At 38.1% G+C, this 13,424-nt stretch overlaps 1 protein-coding gene across 4 annotated transcripts in view; it reads right to left on the bottom strand.

The window, feature by feature from the left end:
• The window catches only part of mtor (mechanistic target of rapamycin kinase), a 344,442-nt gene that overhangs the window by 298,702 nt on the left and 32,316 nt on the right, over window positions 1–13,424 (bottom strand). For all 4 annotated transcript variants that reach the window (XM_067394176.1, XM_067394175.1, XM_067394174.1 and 1 more), the window contains 4 exons: window positions 9,137–9,245; window positions 8,525–8,708; window positions 6,137–6,265; window positions 5,706–5,950 (listed from right to left, as the gene is read on the bottom strand). In XM_067394176.1, coding sequence (XP_067250277.1) covers window positions 5,706–5,950; window positions 6,137–6,265; window positions 8,525–8,708; window positions 9,137–9,245 — 667 coding nt within the window. The remainder of the gene's footprint in view (window positions 1–5,705; window positions 5,951–6,136; window positions 6,266–8,524; window positions 8,709–9,136; window positions 9,246–13,424) is intronic.

Genomic DNA, 13,424 nt, shown 5'->3' with positions numbered 1-13,424 from the left:
GAAATTCATGACAACATAACTTTTGAACAAATATGAATACAAAAAATCTGTTCAGTCATTTCTGTGCAGCTCAGATCAAAGATCATCTGATCAAAGTTTGGACAAAATTGGATAAAATTTGGAGGAGGAGTAGCGAAAAAACGGATTACTGCACTTTTCAAAATGGCTGCTACTGTAATGGGCGGAGACTTAATGTAATATGTTGAATAGCATCAGCATGAAGAGCCAAATCAGATGTACTAAATTACATTTTTCTAGAGCAAATGGTTCAAATGTTATAACCTTTAGAATGTTGAATTTTTGAACTGGTGGTGGCGCTATAGAGTTGGTCCTAGAGACTCCAAAATTGGTCAGATTTCTAGACATGACAATCACTACAAGTGTGCCAAATTTCATCATTTTCTCATGTTCCGTTGATAGGGCTGCCATAGACTCCCATTGGGGAGGAATAATAATAATAATAAAACTAACAGATACTATAGGGGCTATAGCACCTTCGGTGCTTAGCCCCTAATAATAGACCTAATAAAAAATAACAGGGGAAAAAAAAAAAAAAATCAAACATTTCCACCCCCCGTCTTCTTAAATCGTTCCAAAATAGGGCTGTTCATCTGTGCTCAATTTGTGCCGTTAAAAAAGTAATTACGACCCCTTCTTAAATGGACTTACAAATTTGTGCCAGATATTGTCACAACCACGTAGGCCTATGTTACCTGCCTACTTCTGTAACCAGTACTAGTGTGCTATGCTGTGCTATTGGGACAGATATTTGATTAAATAATAATAATAATAATAATAATAAAATATAGCTGCAAGCAGCAATGCGGGGCTAAGCACCGAAGGCACCGCAAACAGAGCAACACAGCAAGCAGAGCAGCATTTCAAGCAGAGCAACACTGTAAGCAGAACAGCACATCAGACAGAGCAGCACACCAAGCAGAGCAGAACATCAAACAGAACAGCACAGCATGCTGAGCAACACTGCAGGCAGAACAGCACAGCACAAAGAGCAGCTTTTAAAGCGGAGCAACACGGCAAGCATTTCAAGCACTCAAATGTCTGAGCTGTAGTGCAGTGCGGAGCAAGAAGAGCAAAAACAGCAAAAATTTAATGTACATGAAAAACAGCTGGTTCAGAAGTAGAGGTGAGAATGAGCTCAAAATGACCAGAAGCTTTTTGGGATGATAGAGGAATTGAAATGACAACATTACAAATAATATTATAATGTCACCCCACGTGGGATTCAAACCCACAATCTCTGGATCATGTGTCTGTCCCTCAACTCTTTGCGCCACTGAGCAGACAGTGTCACACAGCTGTCAGAGTTCAGTATTTCATGAGAATGAACTCACAATGAAGAGCAACACAGCATACATTTCATGCACTCAAATGTCTGAGATGTAGTGCAATGCAGAGCAAGAAGAGCAAAAAGAGCAGAAATTGAATGTACATGAAAAACAGCTGGTTCAGAAGTATAGGTAAGAATGAACTCAAAATGACCAGAAGCTGAGATGAAAATGAACATAGAATTAATAAAAATAGATTTATTTCTAATTAAAAGAAGAAAGACTAGTACAATACTTGTTTGGATAATAAAGGAATTGAAATGACAACATTACAAACAATTTTATAAAGTTGACCCACACGGGACTCGAACCCACAGTCTCTGGATCATGAGTCTGTCACTCAACTCTTTGCACCACTGGGCAGGCAGTGTCACACAGCTGTCGAAGTTTAGTAGTTCATGAGAATGAACTCACAATCAAGAATTTTTATAAAAATGCACCATATGTCATATTTATAAATTTTAGTTTAGATCATTCACAGAAACATTCCATATCAGGAACAGAAGCAATTTGTACAAAATAAGCATTTAGCATGCTAAGCTAATTAGCATAAGACAACAAACACAAGCAAGGTCATATTCAGAGACGAATATCTCGAGAATGGTAGCGAATATCAAAAATCTGTTCAGTCATTTCTATGCGGCTCGGTCCAAAGATCATCTGAGCTGATTTTGGACAAAATTGGACAAAATTTGTGGTAGGAGTAGCAAAAAAACTGTTTTTCATTTATTTCAATATGGCGGACAGGGACATTTAAGGAAAATGACAAATGACACATCGTTGGAATTGGCGTTAGCCAGGGAATAAAATGACATAAAGCATACACATTTTGGAAAATGTTTTCAAAAGTTATAAGCGTTTTTGCAAAAAACATATCTGTGGAACAGTAGGTGGCGCTGTGTTGAATCTTCTCAGGTACCTTCAGGACCTTCTAAAGGTCACACGTACCAATTTTTGTGAAGATATGTCAAATTGTTTAAAAGATATTGCAATTTATGACAAAATTCAAAATGGCGGACATGCGTATCATCTAATGTTGAGAAAATCTATATCCTCGGATTTGGCATGGCCCCAGGAATCCATAGACACCAAGATCTTGATTTTCTGACAAACTGTTCAAAAGTTATTGGCCAAAATAGCCATTTTTCAGATCTCATGAACTGTAGGTGGCGCTGTTTCCAAATTTGGCATGGAACCTCAGATCATGGTATTGATCAAGTGTACCAATTTTTGTTTCGATTGCTCAAATTTTGGCCGAGATACAGCCTCTATAGCAATTTCAGGTCGACCTTGTGAAATTCATGACAACATAACTTTTGAACAAAGATGAATACAAAAAATCTGTTCAGTCATTTCTGTGCAGCTCAGATGAAAGATCATCTGATCAAAGTTTGGACAAAATTGGACAAAATTTGGAGGAGGAGTAGCGAAAAAACTGATTACTGTACTTTTCAAAATGGCTGCTACTGTAATGGGCGGAGACTTATTGTAATATGTTGAATAGCATCAGCATGAAGAGCCAAATCAGATGTACTAAATTACATTTTTCTAGAGCAAATGGTTCAAATGTTATAACCTTTAGAATCTTGAATTTTTGAACTGGTGGTGGCACTATAGAGTTGGTTCTAGAGAATTTGGTCCAATCACTATTCATGAGCATCTCTACAACTGTGCCAAATTTCATCATTTTCTCATGTTCCGTTGATAGGGCTGCCATAGACTCCCATTGGGGAGGAATAATAATAATAATAATAATAATAATAATAATAATAATAAAACTAACAGATACAATAGGGGCTATAGCACCTTCGGTGCTAAATAAAAAAAGCATGTGTGCAGGACAATTTACAGCTTAATTAAAAATTTGGTAGACACATCAGAGAAGTGAATTTTTATTAATTATTGTGCAATCAAGAAACTCACAGGAGCACATGTATAAGATGTTAACACATCGCTTCACATCTTCGGCAGAGAAAGATAACATGCTGCAACTAATAGGCCTTGTGGAATCTTGTGGAATTGCTTATGCTCAGATTATTTCATCATCGAACTGCAAAATGCATAACGCAATACCTTTAAAACAAACACTTTAATCACTGTCCAAGTGTCCATGTAAAGTAGCCTATAGTCGAAGGCTATTTTCTTAAAATAACAATAATAATAATAATAATAATAATAATAATAAAACATGCACTGTACAAACTGAATTGCAATTGTTACATTAAACAGAATGAGTTAACGAATAAAATTAGTTTTGTTTATAAATGAATTCATATAGGTTGATATTTTGATTCCTTGTTTTTTCCCTTCTAGACAAACCAGTTACTTAGGCCAAGATGTTTAGATTACTTGATGTTTAGATTGACTGTTTTATTTTGATAATAATCAGCCTGCGAAATCAAGTTTGCAATGCTATAAATATTATGAGTGGGTGTGCGTGAGGCGCCAACGCGATCGAACAGTGTTAAATAGCCAACTCCATTTTTGATGACAATATTTCGCAGCCACAAAGTGTTTACTTTTATTTGTGTGCGCTCACAATGAAAGCAGAACGTAAATAAAACTACAGGATGTGCTTTCTCATCTCGGTTTCCTGACTTGTGTAGCGCCGCACCTCACAACAAAAATAAACTCAGCAGCACAAACTTGTCGCACAGTGTTTTCTTTCATTTTGTTCATCTGTAAATTAAGTCAAACAAATTTTGCGTATTTATTACTTTGATGGCTTGCCTGCATTACTGTCCCAGAGACTTGACCATAGGACTGATGTTTCTAAATCAAGCACAAAAGGGCACCGCTTTTAAGAAATTTGAATGTAAAAACCTTTTTCGTTAGGCCTACTCTATATATAAGATGTCATTGTTGCTTTTTTTTTTTTTTTTAACGGCACAAATTGAGCACAAACGAACAGCACCATTTTTAAACGATTTAAGAAGACGTGGGGTGGATTTTTTTTTTTTTTAAGTCACCATTTAGGGATTCTTTTAATGGAACAAACCTGCACAAACGAATGATGTCAGTTTGAAGCGATTTAGATTACATGGGGTGGAGATTGGGCTTTCATTATTTTGTAAAAAAAGTAATCACTTACAGAGTTTCTTTTAATGGCACAAACCGGCACAAATCAAGCACAAACGAACGATACCAGTTTGGAGCAATTTGGACGGCATGGGGTGGAGAGTGACGTCACAACTCCCGAATTATATTTGTTATTTCTAAGGAGGGTGAATAAATAGAATGTTCATTTTAACGGCGTTCATGGTGATGTAAACGACATGGGGTGGAGAGTTACATAACTGTTCATAAAACATTTTGTTGTTATATTTAAGAAGAGGTTTTAGTTACAATGTTTGTTTTAACGGCACAAATCGAGCACAAACAAATGTCACGGGTTTAGAGAAATTTGCACTGCATGGGATGGAGAGTGACGTAACAGCTCCCAAAAATATATTTGTTATTACTAAAAAGGGGAAATAGATTGTGTTCATTTTAACAGCACAAATCGAGCACAAACCAAAGACGCGGGTTTCGTGCGATTTAGACGAAGTGGGGTGGGGAGTGAGGTCACAGCTCCCCAATTATATTTGTTATATCTGTGGAAGGAAAACAGTTACAAAAACAGTGTTTGTTTTAACGGCACAAACCAGCACAAATCGAGCATAAATGAATGCCATTGGTTTGGATCAATTTGAACGACGTGGGGTGGAGAATGACGTCACACGACCAAAAAAAATAATGCTCAATATCTCAAACACCAAACCAGCACAAACATTCATTTTTGTGGCACAAATCAGCACAAATGTAGCACAAACGAATGGCATAGTTTTGGGGATTATTCCATTTCATGGGGTGCCAACTTCACAGAGGTTGATTAGACTGCACCGACACTTTTGGATGAGAACTGGACTGAGCAGGATGATGACATCACTGTTTTCTGCATAAGTGCTTTATAGATGAAATGAACAAATATAATAATTGATGATCTTTACAACAGAACTGAATCAACACTGAACTGACTTCAGCTGAATAATGACACTATTTTCTTTCAGAGCTGCTTTACAGCCTAAATAAACTCTGTTTGCATCACTGAATCATTTTCCTATCGCTGTAAAGCTGAAACAATATGTATTGTATAAAGTGCAATATAAATAAAGGTGACTTGACTATGATAGGTGATAGCCCAGGTTACTAGAAACTTCCATGCCCTTGACCAATAGGTGCATTTTAAGACACTATTCATAAAAGTACATAATTAATAGTAGCTCTTTGCAAACCAGTATTTCTAAAACTAGTAAATTTAATTCATGAATAAACTAAAATAATGGCATTTTAACCGTCATCATCTAAAGTGTCTTGTACCTTCAAATTCAAAGCTGCCGAGAGTACGCAGTGCCAGGGTGATGCTGCCCACATCGCTAGCCTCAGGGATGTTGGTCAGGCTGGGTGATGCCAACTGGTATGCCAGGCCCTTGGGCATACCTGGGTGACGCAGTGGCTTATGCATGAGCACAAGTGAAAGCATCTTTAGCAGACCATCCTGAATGTCCTTCTTCAGCTGTGGGATCTGTCTGCTCAGGTCATACAGCACTGCAGTCAGAGCAGGACTAAAGAGAAGAGAGAAATGATGTCTGAATCTTCTGGCATGTACAATACAAGCAAAAGTTTTGTGTACAATTAACTGCATTTGTGTTTAATAAGTTTTATTAGTTATTGTCATTAGTTATCATTAGTTAATAATAACTGAGAAAAAAATAAAACACTATCTCAAAGTAGCTTGACTGGTACAGTACCTGAGACCAACAGCTAACATGGGCTCCAGAAGTTCTTTGACATCCTGTTGGATGCTAGGCCCCATAGCTCTGGACAGCATACTTATACAAGTGAATACAGTAGCATCCACCTGCATGGTCTTCTGCCTCCTAAAAGATTACAACACAGGACAGAGGGAGAAAAACAAAAGAAAATCACATTCATAACACTCTAAACTTTTCATGTTTAGTGAAACCGTAACAAAACTAGTACACTAGGAGAGTTTTAAAATCTGATTGTGTATGTCACATTCAAAGTCATGAATTAACATATGAGCTAAATTTTATGTTGAACTCTAGTCATGTTGCCTTGCACTAATAAACATTGGACAGCAAACTTACTAACTTATTATTACTAAAATTTGTACTACTAGCAAACGCACAAGTTCGGCAAAAACACATTCTCCCCCTCCTTCTCTACACTATCGGAGGAAGAAGTTTCCGAACTCTTCTTTTCCAATCACCCTACTTCCAAGCTAGGATAACCCCACTGCTTAAGAAACCCACTCTAAATCCAGCACTTTTAGAAAACATTTAGAAAACAGACCGGTATCCCTTCTTCCATTCATTGCAAAAACACTTGAGAGAGTTGTGTTCAACCAACCATCCTCCTGGACAACAACCAGTCTGGCTTCAAGAGTGGCCACTCAACAGACTGCTCTGCTCTTAGTTACTGAAGCCCTGAGACTGGCACAAGCAGCTTCCAAATCATCAGTACTCATCTTGCTGGATCTGTCTGCTGCTTTTGACAAAGTTAACCATTAGATCCTCCTGTCAACCCTCATGACAAAGGGTATCTCGGGAACCACACTCTAGTGGTTCAAATCTTACCTCTCAGGTAGATCCTTAAGGGTATCTTGGAGGGGTGAGGTGTCTATCCATGTCAACAGTAGGATCTGTCACTCAGTAACATGTATTTTTCCTATCACTGATATGCTGATGACACACAACTCTACCTCTCATTCCAACTAGATGATTTGACGGTTTCTGGTCGCATCGCAGCCTACCCAACAGCCATTTATGCCTGAATGAAGGACCACTACCTTCATCTCAACCTTGCAAAGATGGAACTGCTTGTGGTTGGTGCCAACCCAACACTTCATCATAACCTCTCCATTTAACTTGGTTCATCAACCATAACTCCTACCAGGACAGCCAGGAAACTTGGAGTTGTGATGGATGATCATTTAAGCTTCACAGATCACATTGCTACTACAGCCCGATCCTGCAGATTTGTCTTATATAACATAAGGAAGATTAGACCCTTCCTATTAGAGTATTCCACACAAATTCTTGTCCAAGCTCTTGTTCTATCCAGACCAGACTATTGTAATGCTCTCTTGGCTGGCCTTCCAGCATGCACTGTCAAAACTCTGTAACTGATCCAGAATGCAGCAGCAAGAGTGGTCTTTAACGTGCCGAAGAGAGCACACGTCATACCTCTCTTCATCAGTTTGCACTGGCTGCCAACAGCCACTCTCATCAAATTCAAGGCTCTGTTGTTTGCCTACAAGACAACCACTGGCTATGCACCACTATACCTAAACTCACTACTTCAGACTTATGCGCCCACCAGAAGCTTGCATTCTGCAAGTGAACAGCGCTTTGTGGTGCCATGTGGTGCCAGGAGACACAAAATCACTCACACGGACCTTTTCTTGGTGTGTTCCCTGCTGGTGGAATGACCTGCCTAGCTTTAGCCATTTTCAAAAAACTGCTAAAACCCCTCTTTTTCGTCAACACTTGACCCAATATTAGCACTTACTTTTTTTCTATTTCTCTTTCTCGATTTATTTATTTAAAAAAAAATCATTGCTATGTGCACTTTGCTGGAATAACTGGGACTTGACACGACACGCATACTGTTGCACTCATGTTGATTTGATTGCTTCTACTGTTCTCATTTGGTTGTCGCTTTGGAGAAAAGTGTCTGCTAAACGATTAAATGGCTGAATGAGATTCTGTAAATTATAAATACTGCCTGCAGCTGAACATAGTAAATGATGATAGTAACAGTTGTATTTAAACAAATAGTGGCTTCATTACTTTTGTCTATGGTACAAGTTGTCAAGTGAAAATACATAAACACAAGAAAGAAACTGTTCAATGGCCAATTTCATGGTATCAACAGACGCTATTATAAAAGTTAATAGTAATAATTTATTTAACATGGATCATAATCATAGTCTTTAAACAATAAATACTAGAAGCTATATGGTTTGTCTGCTTAAAAATCACTGTATGCCCTCTCGTGGATTATTGCTTTAATTTTTTAGGCCTCTGGATAGCATTTGGATCTGAGCTGTGCACTGTGAGCTTGGATCTGAACTGTGCATGAAAGTTTGGATTTGGATGGTTTCAGGTTCTTACTTGTGTGCAAAGTCTTTAGGTGGCAGTGCAGCTTTGATAATCTCCAGGATCTTGGTGAGGTAGGGCTGAATTTCGGTCCTTACAGCCACTACCAGCAGACCCAATGCTTGAAATGCTGCTGTTCGTTCCTTTTCTTTTTTCAGACAGCCCAACAGGTGACCCATAGTGTCCTGTAAATACTGATCTGTTGAATTTAAAAAAAAAGGGGGGGGGGGGGGGGTTGTATATATATATACTTTATTTATAGCAAAATAAAGTAAACCGTGACATATTATACCCAAAAATTCTTCATACAGTGGACTAACAGTAAAGTTGTTAAAAATCTGGAACCAAAAATTATTCAGACACTTTGACCTGACCATGTTTTGCTTAAGTGTTATCTGACATAATTAAGATTATTTTTTTCTGACACAGTTTAACTCTGAGATCTTGTCAAATTTTATTACAATTTTTTTTTTTAACTATAGTGAATAAACTGTATTAATGAAAGAAATGTTCAAGGTATCTGAACAAATTTTGGTTTGACTGTATATCACTTAATTAGAAAGACATTTAATTATCAAAATAAAAAACAAAACAGTTTTAGAAGATGATCACAAGTAGGAGGGTTACCAGTGAAAGTATGAGGCTGGAAGGCAGCGAGTCGAGGCAGAAGGTTTAGAATAGTCATCTGGATTAGTGGATTCTTACTGGTCCTGTATTTCAGCACCCAACGGCACACCTGATTCAACAGCAAAGTCATAAAGTCATGAATTTTGTGCATTCTTCCCCTATGGCATCCGTACATACTAATGGCTTGCGATCACCCTCTTTCTCTCTTCAGTGTGGGACATGACATGGATGCCCCTTCTCTCCATTTTTAATCTTGCCATAGAATCTTTAGCTATCTGGCTCCGCAGCCACAATGGTTTTGAGGGATTTTTTTTTCCATCATGGTTTAGTTCACAAGCTCTAGTTCACAAGCTCACCATCAGTTTTGGATATCCTAGACAAATTTAGCCAACTATCTGGCTATGATGAATTTACAAAAAAGTTAACTTTTTTTTTTTAACTCTGAAGCTAAAAAACTTCCACGATCTCTCTTACCCTTCAAGATTGCCTCTGATGGTTTCAGATATCTGGGCGTCTTTTTTACAAGTTAATATAAAAAAGGGGTGGGCCTCTCTCCCTTTATCCCTTGTAGGTCACATTAACTTGGTCAAAATGGTTATTCTGCCTAAATTTCTATACCTCTTTCGACACATACCTATTTGCATTAATAAATCTTTCTTTACTGGCTTCGACAGTCTTTTGCGTTCATTTCTATGGGGGATTTCTTGCCTCAAGAAATCAATTCCACAACTTCCTAAAGCTAAGGGAGGCCTTGCACTTCCCAACTTTCAGCAGTATTACTGGGCCTGTAATATCAATAAGCTTCTGTTTTGGAACCGGTATATCTACTCTGATAATTGTCCTCCTTGGGTGCAAACGGAAACGTATGACAGGTGGATACAGGACATTTTCTACTGTACTGAGCTTGAAAAATTAAGGTGCTCACTCTCTGGTTCACTTCTTTCTACAAGACCTGGGACCCCTTCTTAAATTACATTAAGGGTTTACCTTGGGCACCTGTAACTGGCAATGATACATTAGGATAGGATTTTTATTTTTCTCATTTTTTCTTCCTCTTCTTTTTTTGGGGTGGGGTGGGGTGGGGGGTCATGTAAGGGATATATAATGGATGATGTCTTACAGTCTAATGTTTTTTTTATGATGTCCTATTCTGTACTGTCACTGAAAGCCAATAAAAAGATTGAGTATAAAATTCGGGCATTCTTTTTATTCATAATACTATTCAGAAATATAATTGCACCATAAAAATCTATTCTCAACTCAGCAACTGAAACAGATGTTATGGACCACTTAGACAATATGGGTCATTCCTGAATCATATTAGCTTAAATGTGACAAATCAAAACATTTTTGAATAAGTTTTAATTGGGGCAATATTTAAATACATGCTAATTTCCAAGTGAATTGGACAATCATCCTAAGAAAGTTTTGAAAAATATGTTTTTCTGAGAATTCAGAAAATCTATATGACCATTTGATTTGAGGGTACTGACTCTAGCCCATACGTTTCTGCAATTATTGGCTGTTAAGACCCTAAGATATCTTGTCTGTTTTTCATCTATCATTGTCTGTGTATAGTCGTGTTTGTGTTCCAGGTGGGCGTGGTTTCCATTTACTGTTCGGGAAACACTGACTGGTCCAGCTAAGCACCTGACCTGTACTTAAAGACCACCCCAAATGCTCAGCCTTTGCCTCGTGCCTCGTTGACTTTGTGCCAATCGCCATCGTTCTTCGCTTCCATTGACTTTTGATAATACTGTACGTTTCATCATCGTTTGTTTGAGTGTCGTGCCAGAGAGATTGTGAGTGTATAAGGAGATTGTGAGTGTTTGTTTATTGTTAATATTTTTGATTACCCGGTTTATACCCGTTTTATATTTGAGTATGCTAATTGAATTCTGAATCTGATTTGTTTGCCCAAAACCCTGTATATACTGTTGTAAAAACTCTTGTAAATATTACTTTCACTTTAAGGGAAGTAGGGGGTTTTGATGCCAATTTATTTGTATCTTAATTTCACTTTGTTTATGGTTAAGGGAGATAGGTAAGTTAAGTTGTCTGCCCCTGATGTTGAAACCCTTTTTTTCATTGTAAATAAACTTTGTATTGATTTTGATATCTCTCTGGTATTGAGACTCGCTTCCTTTCTGTTACGGCTGACCCCTAGCGGTCGTAACATGGCACACATGTAAATTTGACTATTATAGAGCCACCTAGACTCAGCACAGTCTTACAGTCTCTTGCACTCATTCTATAATTGGGTTTTTGTGTTTGCGCTCTGGAGAACACCAGAGTTTTTGTTCAGTGCTGAGTTCTGCACACTCGCCAATCCTCTCATTAACAAACAAAGACACAATGTAAGAGATTCATAAAGCAGTGTAGACAACTTTATTCATTTTAATAGAACTTTGTGAGATTGCGAGCTGAGATGAGTGACATCTATTTAGTGATTGTAAAGGAAGCCATCTTTGCACACTTTTTGAGGCTATATATATATATATATAATTGATTGGATAAAAGTTGTTTTTTATGCTGCTAAGAGGACCGATGGCCAATTACACAATGCCAAAATTTCGGAATTGACATCTACATATAAATGTGGGATTCACTCTTGAAATTGCATTCGGTACCAAATTTCGATACCTCCGAACGGAGCAAAGGAGAGGGGGCGGAGAAATGCTGTCGCTGTCTCGTTGAGCAATGCAATAACAATTCACTGCATTGTTATTCATATATAAATATATAAAACTATGTGTGCGAGAGAGACCCTATGTGCGAGAGAGCGAGTGAATCAACGGTTTCACTTTCAGTTTATCTCTGGAAAGGATGGGTGAGAGCAGGGTGCGATGTGAAAAAACCAGAGGGGGGGATGTTTTCAAATGTTTTTTTTTTTTTGTTTTTTTTAAAGAAAATGTGTTAAAAAAACCACAGTGGAGCTATATACTATTTTTGGAAGCTGTTACAGAAACATTTTTACAAAAAAAATCTGATTTAAGTATTTGAAGTATTAGATAGCTTAGATATTTGCAACACTACAATGACACTAATAATTCTTCATTTCTGATAGAAATGCAAAATCAATCGGTAGTTATTTTGATCACAGTGCATACACATAGAAACTTTAGTCCAAAAGTGCGCACATTTGGAGAAATACACATTTACATTTACCATATTTCATTAGATAGAATAAGCCGTGTCATACGGAGGGTTTCATAATTACGAGGTCAGAAAATGTTGTTTGCTAGGGGGGTACAGAGGCATGTTCCCCCGAGAAAATTTAGATTTTCCTGCTGTACATATGTGCATTTTTAAGACGTTTTAAGGCCAACAATAGCTTTAAAACCATGTCAACAAATACATGCATGCACAGATTTGAGGCAGCTTTAATCGCATGTGTAGTAATTTCATGACTTAACAGAACAACGACGGTCATTGCTCGTAGTTTGTTTTGCTCTTTATTTAAGCTATAATAAAGTAATTATGCAGCACGCGCCGGCGCATTTGCGCATGCAATTCTTGAGTGCGCGCCACGAGCACAGTATAATGGCTGATTGGACAGTCATGTTCATTTTTCTGAGTTTTACCGACATAGCCTGACAACATCTCATCTGACCGCAGTTCACTGTTGTTCAACTGAAGCGCCCTCGTCGTCACCTGCACCTTTTCCGCGCTCGTTTGACTTGCGCCTGGCGCTGAGGCAAAGTCGGAATGCACATCTGAAAAAAGTCCCGTTTGTTGTGGTCGTAAAAAGACAGTTCTATTTAAACGCAGCGTTTTACTTGGCGATGTTTTAAAAAATGATTTTTAGTTTTGGTATTTTATATGCTCTGTTGGTGGTTTGTGGAGTAGCATCACCCGGGGGGGATATTTTTTATTCCCACCGGGGATAAAAATTATTCAGCACAGGCAGGGACACATAAACCAGAACGGAGGAAATCCCCCCCATCCCCCCTACAAATCGCACCCTGGGTGAGAGTACCGGCTGTTTATGTGAGCATTGTTTATGTGAGCATTTTTGCAGATTTATTTAAAAAGAAAAACTGAAATATCACATGGTCCTAAGTATTCAGACCCTTTGCTCAGTATTTAGTAGAAGCACCCTTTTGATCTAATACAGCCATTTTTAGGTCTCTCCAGAGATGCTCAAATGGGTTTAAGTCAGGGCTCTGGCTGGGCCATTCAAGAACAGTCACGGAATTGTTGTGAAGCCACTCCTTCGTTATTTTAGCTGTGCGCTTAGGGTCATTGTCTCATTGGAAGGTAAACCTTCGGCCTAGTCTGAGGTCCT

Source organism: Chanodichthys erythropterus, chromosome 9 (assembly GCF_024489055.1).
Source record: "Chanodichthys erythropterus isolate Z2021 chromosome 9, ASM2448905v1, whole genome shotgun sequence".
In the NCBI taxonomy this organism is placed as follows: domain Eukaryota; kingdom Metazoa; phylum Chordata; class Actinopteri; order Cypriniformes; family Xenocyprididae; genus Chanodichthys; species Chanodichthys erythropterus.
The sequence above is the reverse complement of the archived record's forward strand: the minus strand, read 5'-3'. Positions and strand labels throughout refer to the sequence as shown.